We start from the raw sequence: 18,522 nt of genomic DNA, 5'->3' as shown, positions 1-18,522 counted from the left end.
ATTATTTGACGTGTAAGATATTGCATTTAGGATTCAATTATATCCATCTACAGTTTCGAACTAAACACGTTCAAAAATTTGCCCCTTAGGAAAAAATTCAATTTCAAAACATGTGTTGATCATTCCATTTCACGATTGTTTAATTCAGTTAAGCATTAAACAGATTAAACAGATTGAAGCACGGCAAGGTTATACTCAACCATTGTGAAACGAGGTTTAGAGGAATCATCACATAAAATTATTGGTAAAAGAGGTGAAAGATTGAATAGAGGCTGCAATTAAGAATGAAAGCTTTTGGCATTAGCAATCCTTGAATTTGAAAGTGACAGCGGTCGGCCATCACAATTTGTACAGGCAATTCAATCAGATAAAGCACACAAAATCGTGCTTATCTCACCAGATAAATAATAAGCTGATTCAGGTATTCCAAAAAAATTAGCCGAGGAAGAAAATTGGTTAGATAACTAAAAGACATGGGAAATTTGAAAAATGGGACAGAGAACTGGTAGAGAATGTTAAAGCTCAACGTCAAGCCATGTAACCGTCGTCTGTCAACACAAAACTTCCATGAACAGCCTCGGCATGGCAGCCAGCGAACTGGAGAATCTTCAACAGTCTGGCTCAACAAGAATAGGTCCTAAGTATTTACGTTGATTTACAAGCATTGCTTCTTTGTTGTTAGATAGCTTGTTCGATCAGCAGCTTCTTGCCCGATGGAACCCCGGAACCAGAAGCGACAAAACACAACACAAAAAAACTCTGAAGATGATGAACTAGTTACTGCCACTCCCGGCAACGGCCACAAGACCATTTCTCCTCAATAGTCGTTGCATTGTCCCAGGGCGAACAATGACCGTGTATTTGTAGTCCACATACTTGGCAAAGGAGATTGGGGACCGGGTCTGAATTTGTACAGATTTGACAGTTCACAGTAGGTATAGGTACCGTGGGTTCTTGTTTCTCATTAGAACCGTGATGGAGGATATCAGGATCTACAATTGAAAAGGAATTGCCCATAACCGCTGAGGCATCTCGAGATGGATCTATTCCTCCAAACTCTACACCACCGTTGGGTGCTAGTAATTCTGTAAAAGAGAAGTAGGTCTGAGGTTCAAAATCCATATCCTCAAAATTAAGACTGTCCAAGTCCAACGCTGCTGCCTCGTCTCGACCATGAGCAGCATTGTCCCATTTCGAGAAAGTTGAAAATTTCTCTATTGGCTTCAAGAGTGCATTTGTTTCATGCGGTAGAAAATGGGGTAAAGAATTCTCGGAAAAACCATCGACATCATCTTCCTGTTTTGCCTGCCTCCTAACAGGTAGCTTTTGTGGTGCTGCCTGTCCAGATGCTCCTGGGTTCCAGTCATCTAATCCAGAATTGGGTTCAGTAATTAGCTCAACTCTTGAAAGAGAGAAAATGAAAGGATCTTCTTCCTCGGTCAACAAAGAACTACTCGTCTCAAGCTTCTTAAAAATGGTCAAATCATCACAGTCTACTTCTGAATTTTCCTGCTTCAACAACTTTGCACGTGTTTTCTTGCCCGCCTCTTGTTTCTCAGGTTTCAAATACATGTAAGGACAATCGGGTGATTTAATCCGACGACACCTACAACACTTGTAGCCCACCACATCAAAGATTTTTGATTCATCAAGTGCAACAGCTTCTGCGTGGTACCAATCTGAAAGTATCCGCAAAATATATAAGGAAATGAGACAATTTTATTTAGAGGGGTCAAAAGATGGCGCAAGGCACCAATCATAAAAAGAAAGCTTACTTCTACAGGTCTCGCAGCAGATGTACGTTAAATCGGACCTATAAGGCTTGCTACACAAGTGGCATACGGGTTCCACATGATGCAATTCCTGGCCGCCCTTTAAAAGAAGATAATTGTGCCTGAAATCAGCACCCGTGTCTTCACCGCTCTTCTTCTTCCATATAATACCCCAGGAAGAATTCCTCAGCCGGCTCCGAAGAGCCGAACTAGATACAGGAGTAGCTTGTTTCTTCGCAGATAGAGTGTCCAGCTTGTTAACAGAAGTGGCTGATGGCTGATTGGGGCCTTTAGGCCTTACACTCTTGCATACAGTTGACGAACTCCGATGTTCTATACCTTGCAAGGGTAATGGACTGGTTGGTGATTCAGTACTGTTTCCACTATGATTAAGAGATTTGAGATGGCAACACTGCTTGCATGTGATTGGGCATGCAACATCCTTGGTGGCAGAAATTGTTGATCTCACGGTACAATTTACGTGGCAATAGCCTGATCAAGGTAATAATAAGTATCGGCACAAGTTGGAATGAAACTAGCAAAAACTATCGGTACAATTTACGTGGCAATAGCCTGATCAAGGAAAGAGATAAAATTAGAAAATTACTGGAACCAAGTAAACCCAATTTGGAGCTGTCGATATAAATTTAACCTTAATGAAGCCACTAATTCATAACTTAAAATGAACATTCTAACAGATTTTGGTGGTATTTTGGCATTACCCATGACCAAATAGATGTCAATTATAACTTAAGAGAAAAATCATCCAGGAAAGTAGATGATACCTCGGCAAGAGCTGCAGTTCACTGCATTCCTGCAGATTACAAGGAACAATTTGTCAACTATAAAGCAAGTCGGTACAGGTTCTAATATTAAATTCGGTAGAGGTGTATATACTTTACCTAATAAGAACTTCCATTTGACACGATGAACATGATAACAAGCCCATATTGTCTCGTCTACATGTGAGATAGAAAAATATCTCTCTCTGGTAGGATTTCACCGGCCTTCTTCGTGATTGGTACCGAAGATTTTGGTATACCTCGGGTGATGACAAATTAACTTGAAAAGAACCTTCCTCGTGCTCTTTGACCAGATATAAAGGGATGCAATTTTCCGAAAACCAATATGCAACTCTTCCATCTTGCTTCTGTTCTATTTCAATGACGTTCTTCATAACACGAGAAGGAAGATGTTTTTGACTCCCAAATGCAACTCCATACGTAATTTTATTTTCCACAACTCTCTTGTCACTAATACTAGCATTTCGGAAGACAGAAGCTTCAATATCTTGACCTTTCATGTCCTGAGGGGTTTGTTCCGGACGAACTAGATCATTCCATCTCAAATGAAAGTCCAGGATCCTCACCTAATACAAATTCAAATTTCCAATAGTTAGTTAGTATAAACTTCTTTCATTCCTTACGGAAAAGATTAAGGAACACAAATTTTAAAATTATCAAGTCTATAAAATTAAAATATGAAAATGCAAAACAAGAATATTTGATTAGAAAATGGTAACGATAACTAACCTGAAGAGCAAGTTGTGATACGTTCTTACTCGCTTCAACAGCAGCTCTCCACACAAGCTGTCTGCTCCTTCTAGGAATCTTGGAACCATCAGTGTAATAAATACTAGAAATCTTCCTCGAGCCACCTAATGGATAAAAGAAAAATGTAAAAAATTTACCGGCCTCACATTTTTCATAGACTTGAGCAAGCAAAAGGATCCACTGGTCTCATATACTTTAATGAAAAATGAAGTTGTTATTCATTACCTTGGCGAGCTGCTTTAGCAACAACAAATCGAGGCAATGCTGCTCTCTGGAATACGAGTTTTGATAGCCCTCCTCGAAACCATAAAAAATTGGCATCACGACGATCATGAGAAGGAACTTCAGATACAGACTGTTTACTACCTCTCCTCCCAGGTCCACGTTTGCGAACTGTTGAACCAACAGTACTAGGAGCATTTTGAATCTTAGAAGTTTCTAAAAACCAATCATCTACCGGCTTAAACCAGTTACCAGAAAGAGCAATACTGGGAATGTTTTCTTCAAGCTGCAAATTGATTTGAGTCCATGAATAAGGAAAAAGAATAATATATTTCAGATTTTTGTAAAATTCATCAATAGCACATAGGTCAGTGGGCAGACCGATATGTACGAGGAAAGTGCAATGCCACCCTCCTCCAGCAAAATAAAAAATAAGAAAACAAAGAAAAATGCTGGATGAAAAAACAACTTACACATCTTGCAGTGAGGCATCACACCCAATAAAAGATGAAAATAACTAAACTACTAAGAGAACAATAGGCTAAGAAACATCACAACTTACTTCAAGCAAGAGAAATTTGATTAAACTGCAACTTGAAGCTGATTCTAATTGATGACGCCATTTTTCTCTATAGCTTGCATTCGAGAATGGACCACCAACAAGACCCCTTAAACTTTCCTCCATATACAGGATGTACACTGCTATGCAAGATAGATTTCCTTCTCCATTCTTTCCAAGGCGGAGGCTAGAAAGGATTTTCATAGCACTTCTGGTAGCAGTCAATGAAGCATGATTCAACAAACATTTCTTGCTTAAGACAGAGGCTCTGCATGACAGACACCAACCGCACCTCTCCCTTGGTACCTCCACAAGCTTCTTGTCAAATATCGGCAAGAAGAAGCGTGAGGCTGTTAATGAAAATGCCTTTGCTTGCAATAAAGCATGTGAAGAAGCAGAACTATTTCTCTTACTATCAGATGCCTGAGTTCCAAAAACCCGAGTTTCTTCTGATGACAGAACATCCAGTTTATGAGCAGCTAATGCAGCAAATTCACCGTGGACATAGTGATTCACATATGCCTGAGGCTTATATTGGGAGCCCATATAAACACAACTAATAGCCGACTTGACATCACCCTTCACATTTCCGTGACCCAAAAGACCACCATTTTGGCTTTGACGAGACAGATTCAATGAAATTGGGGCATTGGCACTCCCAGTATGACTAAAAATTTTGTTTGCTGAAGTACTTGAAATGTCTGTTGTGCTGGAAATACCAACCATATCTAGGCAAGCTAAGTCAGTTGAATTCTCTGGCCTGCTAATTGAACAATTAGAAGAAAGAGAGTCCACATTAATGCCATTTCTTAGCACGTTTTTTCCTACATACTCAGGTGACATTGTTCCACAATTAGTTGGAATTGCAAGCGGATTCCTTGAAGTTTCCACGTGCAAGTTGCCTTCTTCACTTTTGCATGTAGCCAAGTTTTTTCCATTCTCAACCACATCAAGCTCCTTACGTTCTTCTTCACCAGAAGGACGTGATCCAGCATAGAAGTTGGCATCTTCCCTCAGATTTGCGGGAAGTATATCAATTCCACTTGTTTCAGGAAGAATTAGGAGATTTTCTGGGATGTCCCAATATTGCATAATGGCCTTACAGATGCCATAGTATGTAGCAATATATTGGGAGGAAGAACAAAGAACATGAAGTACTTTTAGAATGTCATTTTGATTATAATATTTGAGACATGGTTCAGAGTTGATAGAAGTCTTGAGCCTGCAATTATCAATATATAAAGGTCAGGGAAAATCTGACAAAAAATAAATAGCATAAAATCGAAATTAAGACATGAGTAAAGCAAAGCATGAAAAAGCCATAAAGGGTCCGATGCATAGAGCTTAAAAGAAGCCTAAATAAAAATGTTGTAACATACACCACCAAGTGGTTGCAACTACCCAAGAAAATGTGCCCATGTGTATCAGTGCCAAAAACTTCTGCTCCTCTGAGTGATGATCCCTTTGTTATAGCTGTTTCTCTCTTATCTATACTGCATTCGGGACAATACCATGGCCCTTGAGGTATAAGTATCTTTACCATGCCTATACATCTCAAATGGTATGCTGATGGGCACCCATCACAACATAGCAAACTCCCATCCATCTCACAGAGTCGACACTCATCACTGTTTCTGTTCGCATCAACAGCAGTGGCATCCAAGTCACCATTAGTACCACCTTTTAAACCCAAAAAATTTTGGTCTGTATAAGACTTCGTCTCATTATTCTCTACAATAATCTCCATAGCTTTCCCATCCTTGCAAGCGGAAGTTTTGGGGTATCTGGGATGAACCCTTGTAGGCCCATTTTCAGACAGACATGTAGCTCCAGCATCATAATCCAGTCCAACTTCGGATACCTCACGCGTGTCAATTTCTGCTCTAAGCTCACCAGACACCAATATTTCATCACAAAGAATTTGTAGAACCATAAGCTTTCGACCAGCAGGAATGGAGTAATATTCATTGCCTAAAGCATGCTTGTAAAATTCATTCCATTCCAGCCCTTTTGCATGTCCCATAACAATTAGATATTGGACCAAATAAACAGGCCAAGTAAGAGAATCTAGTAAGTTCCAATTGAAGTGCCTGCAGAAAACCGTTGTAAAATGATTTAGAATATTCACACCATTAGAACTTAATATAAATCATCTCCACTTGTTGCACGCATCATATTTCTAAAAAAAATCTGACACTTCCCCAAACCCACAATTAAAAAAAAGGCTAAGTTGAGCTGTACATAAAGTTTTCAGCATGCACAATGTGTTGCTTTTATTCATAAACTCAATACGTAACGTAACAGCCATAGGTGTCTAAGGCTTAAACTAATGTTAACGAAAATTGGTTAGACAAGATTAGATGTTCAAAAACTTGATATTAAATATCCTCTATGACCACGATGGTTTAACTATTTAACTTTGTCTCCTTGATGTTTGAGACAATACGTCAAGGAGGCAAAGCTAAATGGTTAAACCATTGTGGTCATATAGGATATTGAGTCAGTTTTTCGAACATCTAATATTGTCTGACCAATTATCTTTAACATTAGTTTAAGTATATATATGTGGTGGTATTATATTCAAACCCACAAAAAAGGTAACGAAATGGTTTCTTTGTTTGTTAGCACCCATAAAAATATACACATAGTCGAACAGAGTATAACAGAAAATTGAGAATATAGCAGAAGCCATCACAGTACATCCCACCCCGACATTCATTCAAATCAAGTCCCTGACAAATAGACTATCAAATCAGAGACTGATGTGCATGTATATATTTACAACATGGAGACTGAAGGATTTCGTAACATGGAATCTGTGAAGAGAGACCTACATTCATCATAAATTAGAGGAGTTTCAAATTAGCATTTCAAATATCCTGTCTAAGTAGAAAAAAAACATTTTGATGAACCAAAATGTTCTGGATTAATATCCTTCGGGAAGAAAAGAAAAGTAAGCAAACCAGAATTAGAAAGCACCTCAAGCATTTTGACGCGATTTCTAAGCCATCTGAAGAAAGACCTTCCAGATGCCGGCGTAAGGCACGCATCAGAGCAACATGAATGGAGTCCAACAATGTGTTAGCTACACCACAATTAAGTGATCCCACAAAGTCATCCAAACTGAATGGAAACAGGAATAAGCGGGAACTAAATGAGCGTAGGAAACCATAGACTGATAAAAGATGTGAAACGTGCTCCTCTTGGATCCCAATGGTTCCAGAGGATGGCGGAAACTCTGGTGCTGGGATAAGCAGATTTTCATCTTCAAATTCACAATCCCAGTCCCGAACGGACTGGAGTGAATCACTGGAAGAATCGACGACAGCTTCTACTCCTCCAGCATCATTTTCAATTATATGCTCACACCTTAACTTGCTCGGTGCAGATGCAACCGGATTCAATTTTTCAGTGGTTTTCGCCATGTTCTTCCCCGTCACCTTTCTCCTCTTCGCATTAAACCTAACTGCTAAGTCATCCAAACGCTTCTTTCTCTTACTCAACCCATTGTCAAAACAAGGATCGCCAATTAGCAACCCCCGAATTTCCCCACTCTCTAAATCCTCACTGTCGCCATCCTCATAGACTACTCTGTATAGTCCTTCCTCGTAATATACTACTTTTCCAAGAAACTTTCCACTGCCCTTGAACTCTTTCAGCAGATATCGTCCCACTAAGGCCACGGGGCGCGATACAAGAGTCCGCTTGCACGATTCAAGAGCCGAATTTGCATCATCATTACCGTCTTGAAGGTCATTGTTTCTCCTTTTCCTCGGTCGACCCCTCGATCTTACTACCGTAGGTTCCATTGAAGTATTCAACAAAAACAAAAATCGAAACCTAAATCCAGAAATATCTAGGATTTCAAAAACTGTCTCCAACAGGAATATTGCATTGGAGAGTCATTCAAATCCAGGAAGAATTAAGAAAAAGACCTGCAAAACACTGAAGAAAATCACATTCAACGAACGAACGAACGAACGAACGAACGATAAGTGGCCTTTGTAGATTCGATAAGTTCCAAGGTTCGAGGAGTAAATTCAGATTTTCAATCCTTACGTTTCCGAAAACAAGAAATGATACATTAGATAAAGTGATGGGGGTTGAGAGCAAACAATAGAGCAAACAATAGAACAAACAATAGAACAAACAATAGAACAATGGTGCTACTAGGGTTTGATAACCGCCATTGATAATGGCTCTGGGACCTCTCGAGAGAAGAGAGAGGGGGAGGCAAGGAGACCCACCCAAAAGATTTAATTAGGCATCCACCCTCTGCTTATCTCGCCTGAACGAGTCCTGACTCGCCCGCACTCACTCGGAATTATCAATTTCAAAATTAGATCAAATATAGAAAAAATATTAATTTTAATTCTCCCTATATTTTACCAAATAACTGAATTTTATTTCAAATTTATCTATCAAGTTTCCAAAAATAATAATAATAATAACACTATTAAATTTTCAACAAAAAATAAAAAATAAAAAAAAACTTTTCCACTTTTTTTTTTTTTTAATATTAGTAATTTATTTCATAAATATGTAATATTCTAAATTTTCAAAATTTTTATCGTTACATTTTATTTTAAAAAATTTTAAAATCTATAGTATTTTTTAAATATGATAGTGTTTATATAACTCAATGACCTAACACAACAAAAAATTTTGAACCCAAAAGGTAAGGTTAGGTCGATGGCTTTTTTTTTTTTTTTCCCCGAACCCCATTTGTAACAGCCCAGATCCACCACTAACAGATATTGTTCTCTCTAGGCTTTTCCTTTCGGACTTTCCCTTAAGGCTTTAAAATGCATCTCCTAAGGGAAAGAGAACAAACCACCGTTTTATAAAGGGTGTGGAAACCTTCCCCTAGCAGACGCATTTTAAAGCCTTGCGAGGAAGCCCGAAAGGGAAAGCCCAAAGAGGACAATATTTGCTAGCGGTGGATCTGGGCCGTTACAAATGGTATCAGAGCCAGATACTGGAAGATGTGCCAGCCTTCTCGTTGTTCCCCGAAGGGGGGTAGACACGAGGCGGTGTGACAGTAAGGACGCTGGAGCTCAAAGGAGTGGATTTGGGGCGGTCCCACATCGATTGGAGGAAGGAAAGAGTGCCGGCGAGGACGTTGGGCCCCAAAGGGGGGTGGATTGTGATGTCCTACATTGGTTGGGGAGGAGAACAAACCACAATTTAGAAGGGTGTGGAAACTTTTCCATAGCAGACGCGTTTTAAAGCCCTGAGGTGAAGCATGAAAGGGAAAGCCCAAAGAGAACAACATCTGCTAGCGGTGGATCTGTGTCGTTACACCATCAGCCCGAAAATAAGGTTTACCGTTTAATTCAATCTAGCCTCATCCTACTTTATGCAATAAAATTAATTAGCATGGAATAAAGTGACAATCTAAATTGTTATGTATATATATAAATAAATAAATAAATGGTGAAATTGAAATGTTTTATTTTGTATTTTTAATAATTTATAAATAAATAAAAAAAACAATTGGTTGGATATAAAAATGATATTTTTATTCATAAAAACTGGACTGTGGATTTAAATTGAACTAAGGAAAGCAAATTTTAATTTTAATTCTATTTTTTATTTATTGAAAATAGCAAAATTTTGACTAAATATCTTGCTTTAAAAAAAACATTTGACTCAATATTATATCATTTATTTGCTAAATACGTATTAATAACTGAATTTGCCGCAGATATTTTGTTTTTAACCTAGAAAAAATTATATCTCTCAAAAAAAAAAAAAAAAAAAAAAAAAAACCTAGAAATTCTTGAAGCGAATTCGGGTTCATTTGGGGTTATTAGCGGTTAGTGTTCTCAATGTCCAACAATCGCCTGGCATTCGAACTCTCGATCTTCCAAATGTAAGCAAAGATTCACTTTTGATTTCTGGGTCCGATACGTTTTGTCCACGGATTTGGTTGATTCAATCGTTCCATACGGCCAAGCTGTTGTGCTTACTAGCTCTACTCCTTTTTTTTGTTGAGAATTTCGTTCCATTTGGTTCAGATATCATTGAAATCTAGGTTTGATTTTGCAAATTAGCTGGTGGACACGTTGCCTTCCACACCGCTTTAGCTCTGAAGTACCTTCATCACTGGTAAATAGTTGTGTGAAGATTTATGAATATGTAGTTTGATTTTATTTTGGATGTTTAAGTCTCCAAAGCTTCTACCATTGATTGGTGTTAGTAATATAGTTTTCTGAGGATTATGCACTGTATTTGAATGTCGTATGGAGCTTGCAGCCTCTCTTTACACTGTAATTTCCACTAGAAGAGTAGTGCCAGGTTCATGAATTCTGATATTTAATCTTACTGAGAGGGATTTTTCTGATGATCTCTACTCATCTGTTAGGAACATGTTCTCCATCTTTTGGTTGTCCCATCGAATTAGGATGATTCCGTTTGTTGGGACTTGTTCTGTTGTATGCCTGGTATTATTTCTTTGCTTTTCTTTTAATAAATGCACGATTTGTTAGTTTTTTTTTTTAAGCTTTTGGTTGTCCCATTGATCAGAGACTAGCAAGTCATGGTTCTCAGTTAGAGGGGTGATAAACTTGAACGTCGAAATCCTCAGGCTCCGGTTTTCCTGGAACTCGATATAATTCCCTGAACACGCTGTTTCCCTCATCCTTTTGAGAGCTAGTTTTTGTCCCCAAATAAGACTCCGCCAAAAGTAGGATGGGTCATTTCTTAATTTTCGACTGATGGATTTGGGTAATATCTTGTGGAAGTAGTTTGGATGCCAAGAGGTGTGGGTTGGTCTCCACACCAACTTCGCAAGTTAGGCTTTGTTGAATCATTCCATACCCCTGAATTTGAAATCTCCTTTTCCCACTCTATCCAATGCATTTTTCCTAGATTGTTCCCAGGATTCCCTCCAAAATATTGTAAAGGCCTCCGTTAATTCAGAACAGAATTGACTTGGCAGCTTGAAACAATTCAAGAGTTTCGCTTTCCAACTTTGGATAGATTTCCATATCCTTTCCTTTATATATTCAAGGTTTTCTCATTCTTTCTTTGAGTGAGGAACTGAAAACCCCAAATACTTATCAAGGTGAGTCTTTAGCTTTACCCCAAACAGCCTTTGGAGGCTGGTCTTTATATCGTCATTAACATTTGGCAACACGAATAATGCATACTATGTAAGGTTCACGCTCTTTAAGGATTGAGATAATGGCAAAACTTTCAGGTGTTGAGATCTTGAAGGAAAATAGACTATCGTCCGCACAAGAAAAAGGCGAGAGATGGGGAGGCCAGTCTAGACATATAAATTCTGCTAATGGTTCTCCTGATTGTAGCTTCTTGTAGCATCAATGACAAATCCTCAAAACATAACAGGAAAAGTTAGGGTGATAGAGAGTCACCTTGTTGGATTTCTTTGTTTGGATATATACATCCCTTTGCTTTTCTATATATAAGGATTGAGCCTTTTACTAATGAGATGCAATCCATTATTCTACCCAACAATACATATATCCCATTCTTCTCATTATTGCTTCTAAACTACATAAAATTGCAAAGAAACTTAGTCATTGGCAAAAGAAAGCACAAATGCTCCTTTTACTACATTTTCCAAGTCTATCTTACAAAGATAACATACATGGCTTTATATAGCCTCCAAAATAAAACCCTTGACTTTTCATTAGGCATTTCAAGAGTTGTAACATTCATACTTTTATGGCCATAATTAACCACTATGTAATTGTAATAAATAAAAAGTCCTAAAATGCATTAATGAAACATCATAACTCTAAATTATGATCCACCCAAAATTTATAACCATAAAACTTGATTCTTCTTCAATTTGGCATGAATTGAAACATCTTTTAATAATTTTGACAACATTTTCTTCACATTTTCATTGAAGTATATTGTATGATTGATGTCTCTTGGTTCATATTATCTGGTCGAATCAAATTAGTTGGGTACATATAAGGGAGGCTTGTTTTCCATTCATTTCCTCATTCAGTCTCAACTTCATATGCCCCATTACTTGCTCAATGTCATATGCAAAAGGGAAAGAGGATTTAAAAGTAGATTGGAAATGTTGGATGATAGTGCCTTCAATGCCAACATCATCCTCTTTACCAAGTGCTTGTCTCATCATAGATTGTTGTTATCTCATTTTTCTTTTGTTGCATGTTAGCTTTAGTATGAAATCATTTTGTTCCTTCTTGTCTCCCCAACATAACCAAGTCGCATATTCTGTTCCCCGCCATTTTTTATCTTTGATTTTGCTGTGGGAAATATGATTCTACGCTTCCTATCTTTCACAATACAAATTGGGAATTCTATCAACCATAGTTTTTTTTGTCAGATTCTGATCTTAATTACGATACTCATTGACAAATTCCCACCTTTTTGTGGCATTAGAATTGTGTTTGCTGTTAAGGAATTTTGGGTATTTATCCTCTTTTCTTCTTCCAAATACTTGCTACATTTTTTTAGTCCAAGTTCTTGTTTGTTGCTACATTTTGTGTAAAGAGCGTTGCCTAATTTTATTCCATCTTTGCCTGTTTGCTTGGTTGAGTTGCTTATGGGAAAATCATTGCCCACGTTGTTTCCATGTAGGTGTTGCCTGCTGTTTTGGCTGATGATCATTTTCGTTGTTAGCGAAAGCTTACATAGGCAAGAAAATTGTCGCACATTTACTTTGGCAACCAAGAAAATCTGAAGGTAAGACCCAAACTGTTTATTCTACCGTTCTCCTTAACTCTATTCCCCTGTTTCTCTGATTGAGGATAGTGGCTTGGCTGTCTTGTTGAAGTTGCCACCTTCAAGTGTCCATGCCTTGTAATACGAGGCCTTGTTTTACCTAATTCTATTCCCCCGTTTCTCTAGTTGTGGATAGTGGGTTGGTGGTGTTCTTAAAGTTGCCGCAACCTTTTGGTGTCCATGCCTTGTAATACGAGATCTGTCATAAAGTTTGTATTTGCTTTGGTCTCCAAAGGAGGACCCCCCCGGTGTGTCACTTTTCTCTTTAATATGTAGATAAACAAAATAATATTACTATGTTAATATTTTGTCCCGCTATGATGGGTGTACTTATTTTTTCGTTCTTCCTTTCTTTCACCCATCAAATTTATTTGATATTTTACTATATTAGGTATCAAGAAACTTGTAGAAGAATATTTTAATATTAGATAGACGTGACCCAAATTCAAACTTACAGACCTATAGGACATCTGGTGTATGATTTGCTCCTTTGCTAGATTAGGTTTTTATCAATTAATAAGTGCTTCATATGATAGACCCCAAGTCACCACATTGCATACACATAAGAGAAAAATGAAGGTAGGGGAACCGAGGGATACAGTAGTTGAGGAATGAGGAATATGATTATGCAATTTGGTGGGCTGCATGTGGTGATTCTGCGAGACCCATTTGATTTGATTAGTTAGATGTCTTGTTCGAAAGTCGTTAGAGAGGCCCTATAAGGTCATTTATGTCAGAGCGAAGGTTTTCCTTTTGCGTTTGGCTGAATTGTAGCTCTTGTTGAGCATTATGGAAAGGGGGACTGTCAAAAATAGTCAGTACGTAATTCGAGCTCTACCACATTACTTCTCATTTCTATACTTGTATATCACTTGAACTTATGTTATTCAGTAAGTGGAATGTTGATATGAAATAACAGAGAGTAAATGATGCTGAAGTGATTTGTGTTTACCTTCTGTGCTAATACTACGTAAGTCACTTAGACCAAAAATTTGATTGGTGAAGTTGAAGGAATCCCAGTATGCTTTCAAAAGTTAGAAGCAATGAACTTCTCCACAAGACAGAATATAGCATTTTAGATTATGAAAGGTAGTATACTTGATGTTTGATGAGTCGTTTTGTTTTAGAAAATTCGAGCTTTGATAACCTTGGATAGGCAAGACAAGTCATGAGTTTGAATTTTATTTAGTGTAGTTCGTTGACACGATTAATGTTTTCTTTTTCCTCCTCTATTGAAAAAATCCATCCTTAAGTTGAAGTTTATGTAATGGCATAGTAGGTCATGGCTGAGAAGAAAATTATAGCTATTTGTCAATCAGGCGGTGAATTTGAGACTGGTAGAGATGGCATGCTTTTATACCATGGAGGAGATGCCCATGCTATTGATGTGGATGATAAAATGAAGTTTAATGAGTTCAAGGTGGAAGTAGCCGAAATGTTTAATTGTGATATGGACACTATGTCGATCAAATACTTTCTCCCTGGCAACAGGAAGACTCTCATTTCACTCTCCAATGACAAGGATCTAAAGCGCATGTTAAAGTTTCATGGAGATTCTGCCACTGTTGATATTTTTGTAATCATGGAAGAAGTTATGGCTCCCAACATCTCAAATTTGCCTGCCAGTAGGTAGTCTACTTGATGTCTGAGCTTTTTATTTTTAATGTTTGTTTTTTTGTTTGTTTTTCTGTTTGTTTTTCATTTTCTAATAATTAAAGTGTTGAGACTGTTTCAGCTTCGGGAGTTTGTGCTAAGCATAAAACTATTGTCATTTTGTATTTCCTAGGTCAAGTAGAACGACTTTGTCAGAAACAGTGGTACCGGTTGATGGTACCCCATTGGCTGTCGTCCATGGTATTGGGGATGATAATACCGAGTCTGATATCCCGCTTGATGGTGCACTGGATGTTGTGGATGACACAAACCCTTTAGTTACCCACATTGATATAGCAGGTGACATCACACCAATTCTTCCTCTTCTTGGTTCAAGTGATGACAAGAATGGCAAAGGTGCACAGCAGTGGCAGAATACCATTACTGGGGTGGGTCAACGATTTAGCAGTGTTCATGAGTTTCGGGAATCACTTCGTAAATATGCCATTGCACATCAATTTGCATTCAGGTACAAGAAAAATGATAGTCATCGGGTGACTGTTAAATGCAAGGCTGAATGTTGCCCTTGGCGGATTCATGCATCGAGATTATCAACCACTCCATTAATATGTATTAAGAAGATGAATTCCACACATACTTGTGAAGGAGCAGTTGCGACTACAGGTCACCAGGCTACAAGGAGTTGGGTGGCAAGTATTGTTAGGGAGAAGTTAAAAGTTTTCCCAAATTACAAACCAAAAGATATTGTTCATGACATCAAACAGGAATATGGAATACAATTAAACTACTTTCAGGCCTGGCGTGGGAAAGAAATAGCAAAGGAGCAGCTTCAGGGCTCATATAAAGAAGCATATAATCAGTTACCTTTTTTATGTGAAAAAATAATGGATACGAATCCTGGTAGCCTTGCCACCTGCGACACTAAAGAAGACTCGAGCTTTCACCGTCTCTTTGTCTCGTTCCATGCTTCATTAGGTGGTTTCCAACAGGGTTGCCGTCCTCTTATTTTCCTCGACAGCATTCCTTTAAAGTCAAAATATCAAGGAACATTATTGGCTGCAACAGCTGCAGATGGAGATGATGGTTTTTTTCCTGTTGCTTTTTCCGTAGTAGATACAGAAAGTGATGATAACTGGGGCTGGTTTCTTTTACAATTGAAATCAGCGTTGTCAACATCTTGTCCTATAACGTTCGTGGCAGATAGACAGAAAGGTTTAACTGTTTCAATTGCGAGTATATTCAAGGGCTCGTTTCATGGTTATTGCCTAAGGTACTTGACTGAACAACTTATAAGAGACTTGAAAGGACAATTTTCTCATGAGGTGAAGCGGCTCATAGTTGAGGACTTCTATGCTGCTGCTTATGCACCTAAACCGGAAAATTTTCAGAGGTGCGTTGAAAGCATTAAAAGCATATCACTAGAAGCTTACAATTGGATCCTACAAAGTGAACCCCAGAATTGGGCCAATGCATTCTTCGAGGGTGCTAGGTATAACCACATGACATCAAACTTCGGAGAGATGTTCTATAGTTGGGTATCAGAGGCACATGAATTGCCCATCACGCAGATGGTTGACGTGATTAGGGTTAAGATAATGGAATTGATCTATACACGGCGGGCAGATTCTGATCAATGGTTGACGCGGCTAACCCCATCCATGGAGGAAAAGTTGGAAAAGGATGGCCATAAGGCTCATACCCTTCAAGTGCTAATAATATCTGCGGGCAACACATTTGAAGTTCGGGGTGACTCAATTGAAGTTGTTGATGTTGACCACTGGGATTGTACGTGTAAGGGGTGGCAACTTACTGGATTGCCATGTAGTCATGCAATTGCAGTCCTTGAATGTCTTGCTCGTAGCCCTTATGATTTTTGCTCCAGATATTTCACAACTGAAAGCTACAGATTAACATATTCAGAGTCGGTGCATCCTGTTCCTCAAGTCGACTTGCCCATACAGAAAAGATCTCTACAGGCCTCAGTTACTGTAACTCCTCCTCCTACACGTCGTCCACCTGGTCGACCTACATCAAAACGATATGGATCCCCAGAGGTGATGAAACGTCAACTTCAATGCAGCAGATGCAAGGGGCTCGGGCACAACAAGTCAACCTGCAAAGAATTACTGCAGAGTGTTTGATATTGTAAGAACAACTTTCTTGTGTATACTTCAAACGTCTTTATTTACATAAAATAACGTTCATGATTGTATTTGGATTTAGGCATGAATGCATCAGTCAATAGCAATGTATGATTAGTTGAGGTGCATATAAGCTGAACCAAACACTCATGGATATAATAGCAATAATAATAATAATAATAACACATAGTATGTATGATTTCTACAACTAATAAACTATATACAATGGAGCCAAGACTCCCTTTCACGGTAGAATTGGTTTCTGCAGTCCTGTTTCTTGTATTTTCGTACTACTGTATGCATCCTGGACTTTACTTTTTCCTGGTCCAACTATGCATCACATTTAGATTCTTCATTTCATATAGACCAACTTGTAATCTGAACAACTTTCACTTTTAGGAGACAATAGACTTGTACCCGCATAAGTTTGAGTTAGGGTGGTTATGTCGGTTTTGTAAGTCGGGGCGTCTGTCAACCTGTTTATATGACTAACTGGATACAAGTCTTGTTTGATGTTTTTCTTAAATAGGATTGTGAAAGACAGAAGGACCAGAAGTTCCCATTGTATAAAGGACTACGTCGAAACATATACTTCTACCTCTACTTATTTGCTTCCGTTGACTGATATGTCGAACCAGTCACCCGATGTCGTAAATGGTAGTCTCTTTCTCTCTCTCTCTCTCTCACTCTCTCATTTAATGTTTCCTTTTTAGATGTTTTGCTAATTTTTGCTACAATGATAACAATAATTTTAGGAAGCCAATGAAAATAGTAGGTTGTTTGAATGGCCTCACTGAGTTGTAGACATGAAGCAAATATGTTGCATTTTACTCTCATCTGATCTCCAGTATTTGTACCTCTCTCCCCCCTTCCCTCTCCGCTCAGAAGAAGGAAGGGAGTTGGGAAATCCTTGTGTTCATCTATAATTGTCAAAGAATGGATGGCGGTTCCATTCTTTTCCTGCTTTAGAGGGAAAATTGTTTACACAAAAAGTTATTACTTTCGAAAGTCGTCCAAACTCGATCATATTTGTAGATATTGTTATGATAATGGCCTCCGAGTTGTTACGTTGCATATAGGTAGAGTTGTCAAATTTTCCCGCCATAGATGTTATAAACAAGTCAGTTGGGGAATTCTTTTTCCCTCTTTTTTACTTTTCGAAGTGTGATTTAGCATTTTTACTTTTCGAAGTGTGATTTAGCAAGATCTGTAATGTTAAATGACTTCGAGAGAAAAGTCGAAGTAATTGTGAATTTCTCTATACACCTCTAAAATGTCGACAACTGCTTATGTCTATCGACCAATGTTGTCGACCACCATCCACCTCCAACGATTGGGGATTGGTGCCTGTTAATCAGGACTGAAGCCAATGGATCGCTAAAGTGGTTGTTAGTCACCATTTGCCGGCCAATGGTTCTCATTCTCGGTCATTGACAACCAAGAACCAATAGCTTGTGACTGGAGACCAACAACCAACAACACCTTTGGCATCAACTGGTTCGAGGACTACCGATCGACAATCGACACACCCATTTCCGACTACACTGACCTCCACCCACAATCGACAACTAGAACCGAGGGCAGGTAACCAGCAATCAGCAAACAACGATCTCAATTGCTAATCACCGATCTTTGTTCTCTAATTCCTAGTCTCGATTGTTAGTATACTCATTGTCATCGTAATTACTAGAGCATTCTAAACACACTTGTATTTTTCCAATTATACTTTGTTCATATTGATTAAGATTAACATTGGATTGAAGATGCAGTATATGTATTGAGTTGAGACTAGACTTTTCAGAAGAGGAATGGCATTTACTTTACGTAGATCGTAAGAAAACTTCAAGAAATTCCCTTTTTCTTTTCCATATTATTCTGTTCTTGTAAATCAACAAAAAGCTATAAAATTCCAAAAAAAAAAAAAAAAAAAT

At 38.3% G+C, this 18,522-nt stretch overlaps 2 protein-coding genes across 7 annotated transcripts; one reads left to right on the top strand and one right to left on the bottom strand.

The window, feature by feature from the left end:
* Window positions 1–278: 278 nt before the first annotated feature.
* LOC111777281 (DDT domain-containing protein PTM-like) lies at window positions 279–8,371 on the bottom strand. Its single transcript, XM_023656813.1, has 9 exons — window positions 7,086–8,371; window positions 5,486–6,196; window positions 4,110–5,328; window positions 3,551–3,833; window positions 3,305–3,429; window positions 2,675–3,141; window positions 2,558–2,586; window positions 1,776–2,264; window positions 279–1,679 (listed from the first exon to the last, which is right to left on the bottom strand). Exons 1-9 carry the CDS (start codon window positions 7,913–7,915, stop codon window positions 778–780), a joined length of 5,055 nt encoding a protein of 1,684 aa, XP_023512581.1. The 5' UTR covers window positions 7,916–8,371; the 3' UTR covers window positions 279–777.
* A 1,490-nt stretch (window positions 8,372–9,861) lies between these two features.
* On the top strand, window positions 9,862–18,394 carry LOC111777317. 6 transcript variants are annotated; one of them, XM_023656851.1, is made up of 6 exons: window positions 9,862–9,981; window positions 10,127–10,217; window positions 12,693–12,797; window positions 14,116–14,465; window positions 14,623–16,595; window positions 17,121–18,394. In XM_023656851.1, exons 4-5 carry the CDS (start codon window positions 14,119–14,121, stop codon window positions 16,589–16,591), a joined length of 2,316 nt encoding a protein of 771 aa, XP_023512619.1. In that variant the 5' UTR covers window positions 9,862–9,981; window positions 10,127–10,217; window positions 12,693–12,797; window positions 14,116–14,118; the 3' UTR covers window positions 16,592–16,595; window positions 17,121–18,394. The 6 variants fall into 6 exon arrangements, with proteins under 6 accessions (XP_023512619.1, XP_023512624.1, XP_023512620.1 ...); XM_023656856.1 differs by adding an exon at window positions 12,963–13,084 and having other exon boundaries at window positions 9,862–10,217; window positions 14,156–14,465; XM_023656852.1 differs by adding an exon at window positions 12,963–13,084 and having other exon boundaries at window positions 9,862–10,217.
* The last annotated feature ends 128 nt before the right edge of the window (window positions 18,395–18,522 follow it).

This window comes from Cucurbita pepo, chromosome LG16 (assembly GCF_002806865.2).
Source record: "Cucurbita pepo subsp. pepo cultivar mu-cu-16 chromosome LG16, ASM280686v2, whole genome shotgun sequence".
Taxonomy (NCBI): domain Eukaryota; kingdom Viridiplantae; phylum Streptophyta; class Magnoliopsida; order Cucurbitales; family Cucurbitaceae; genus Cucurbita; species Cucurbita pepo.
The sequence above is the reverse complement of the archived record's forward strand: the minus strand, read 5'-3'. Positions and strand labels throughout refer to the sequence as shown.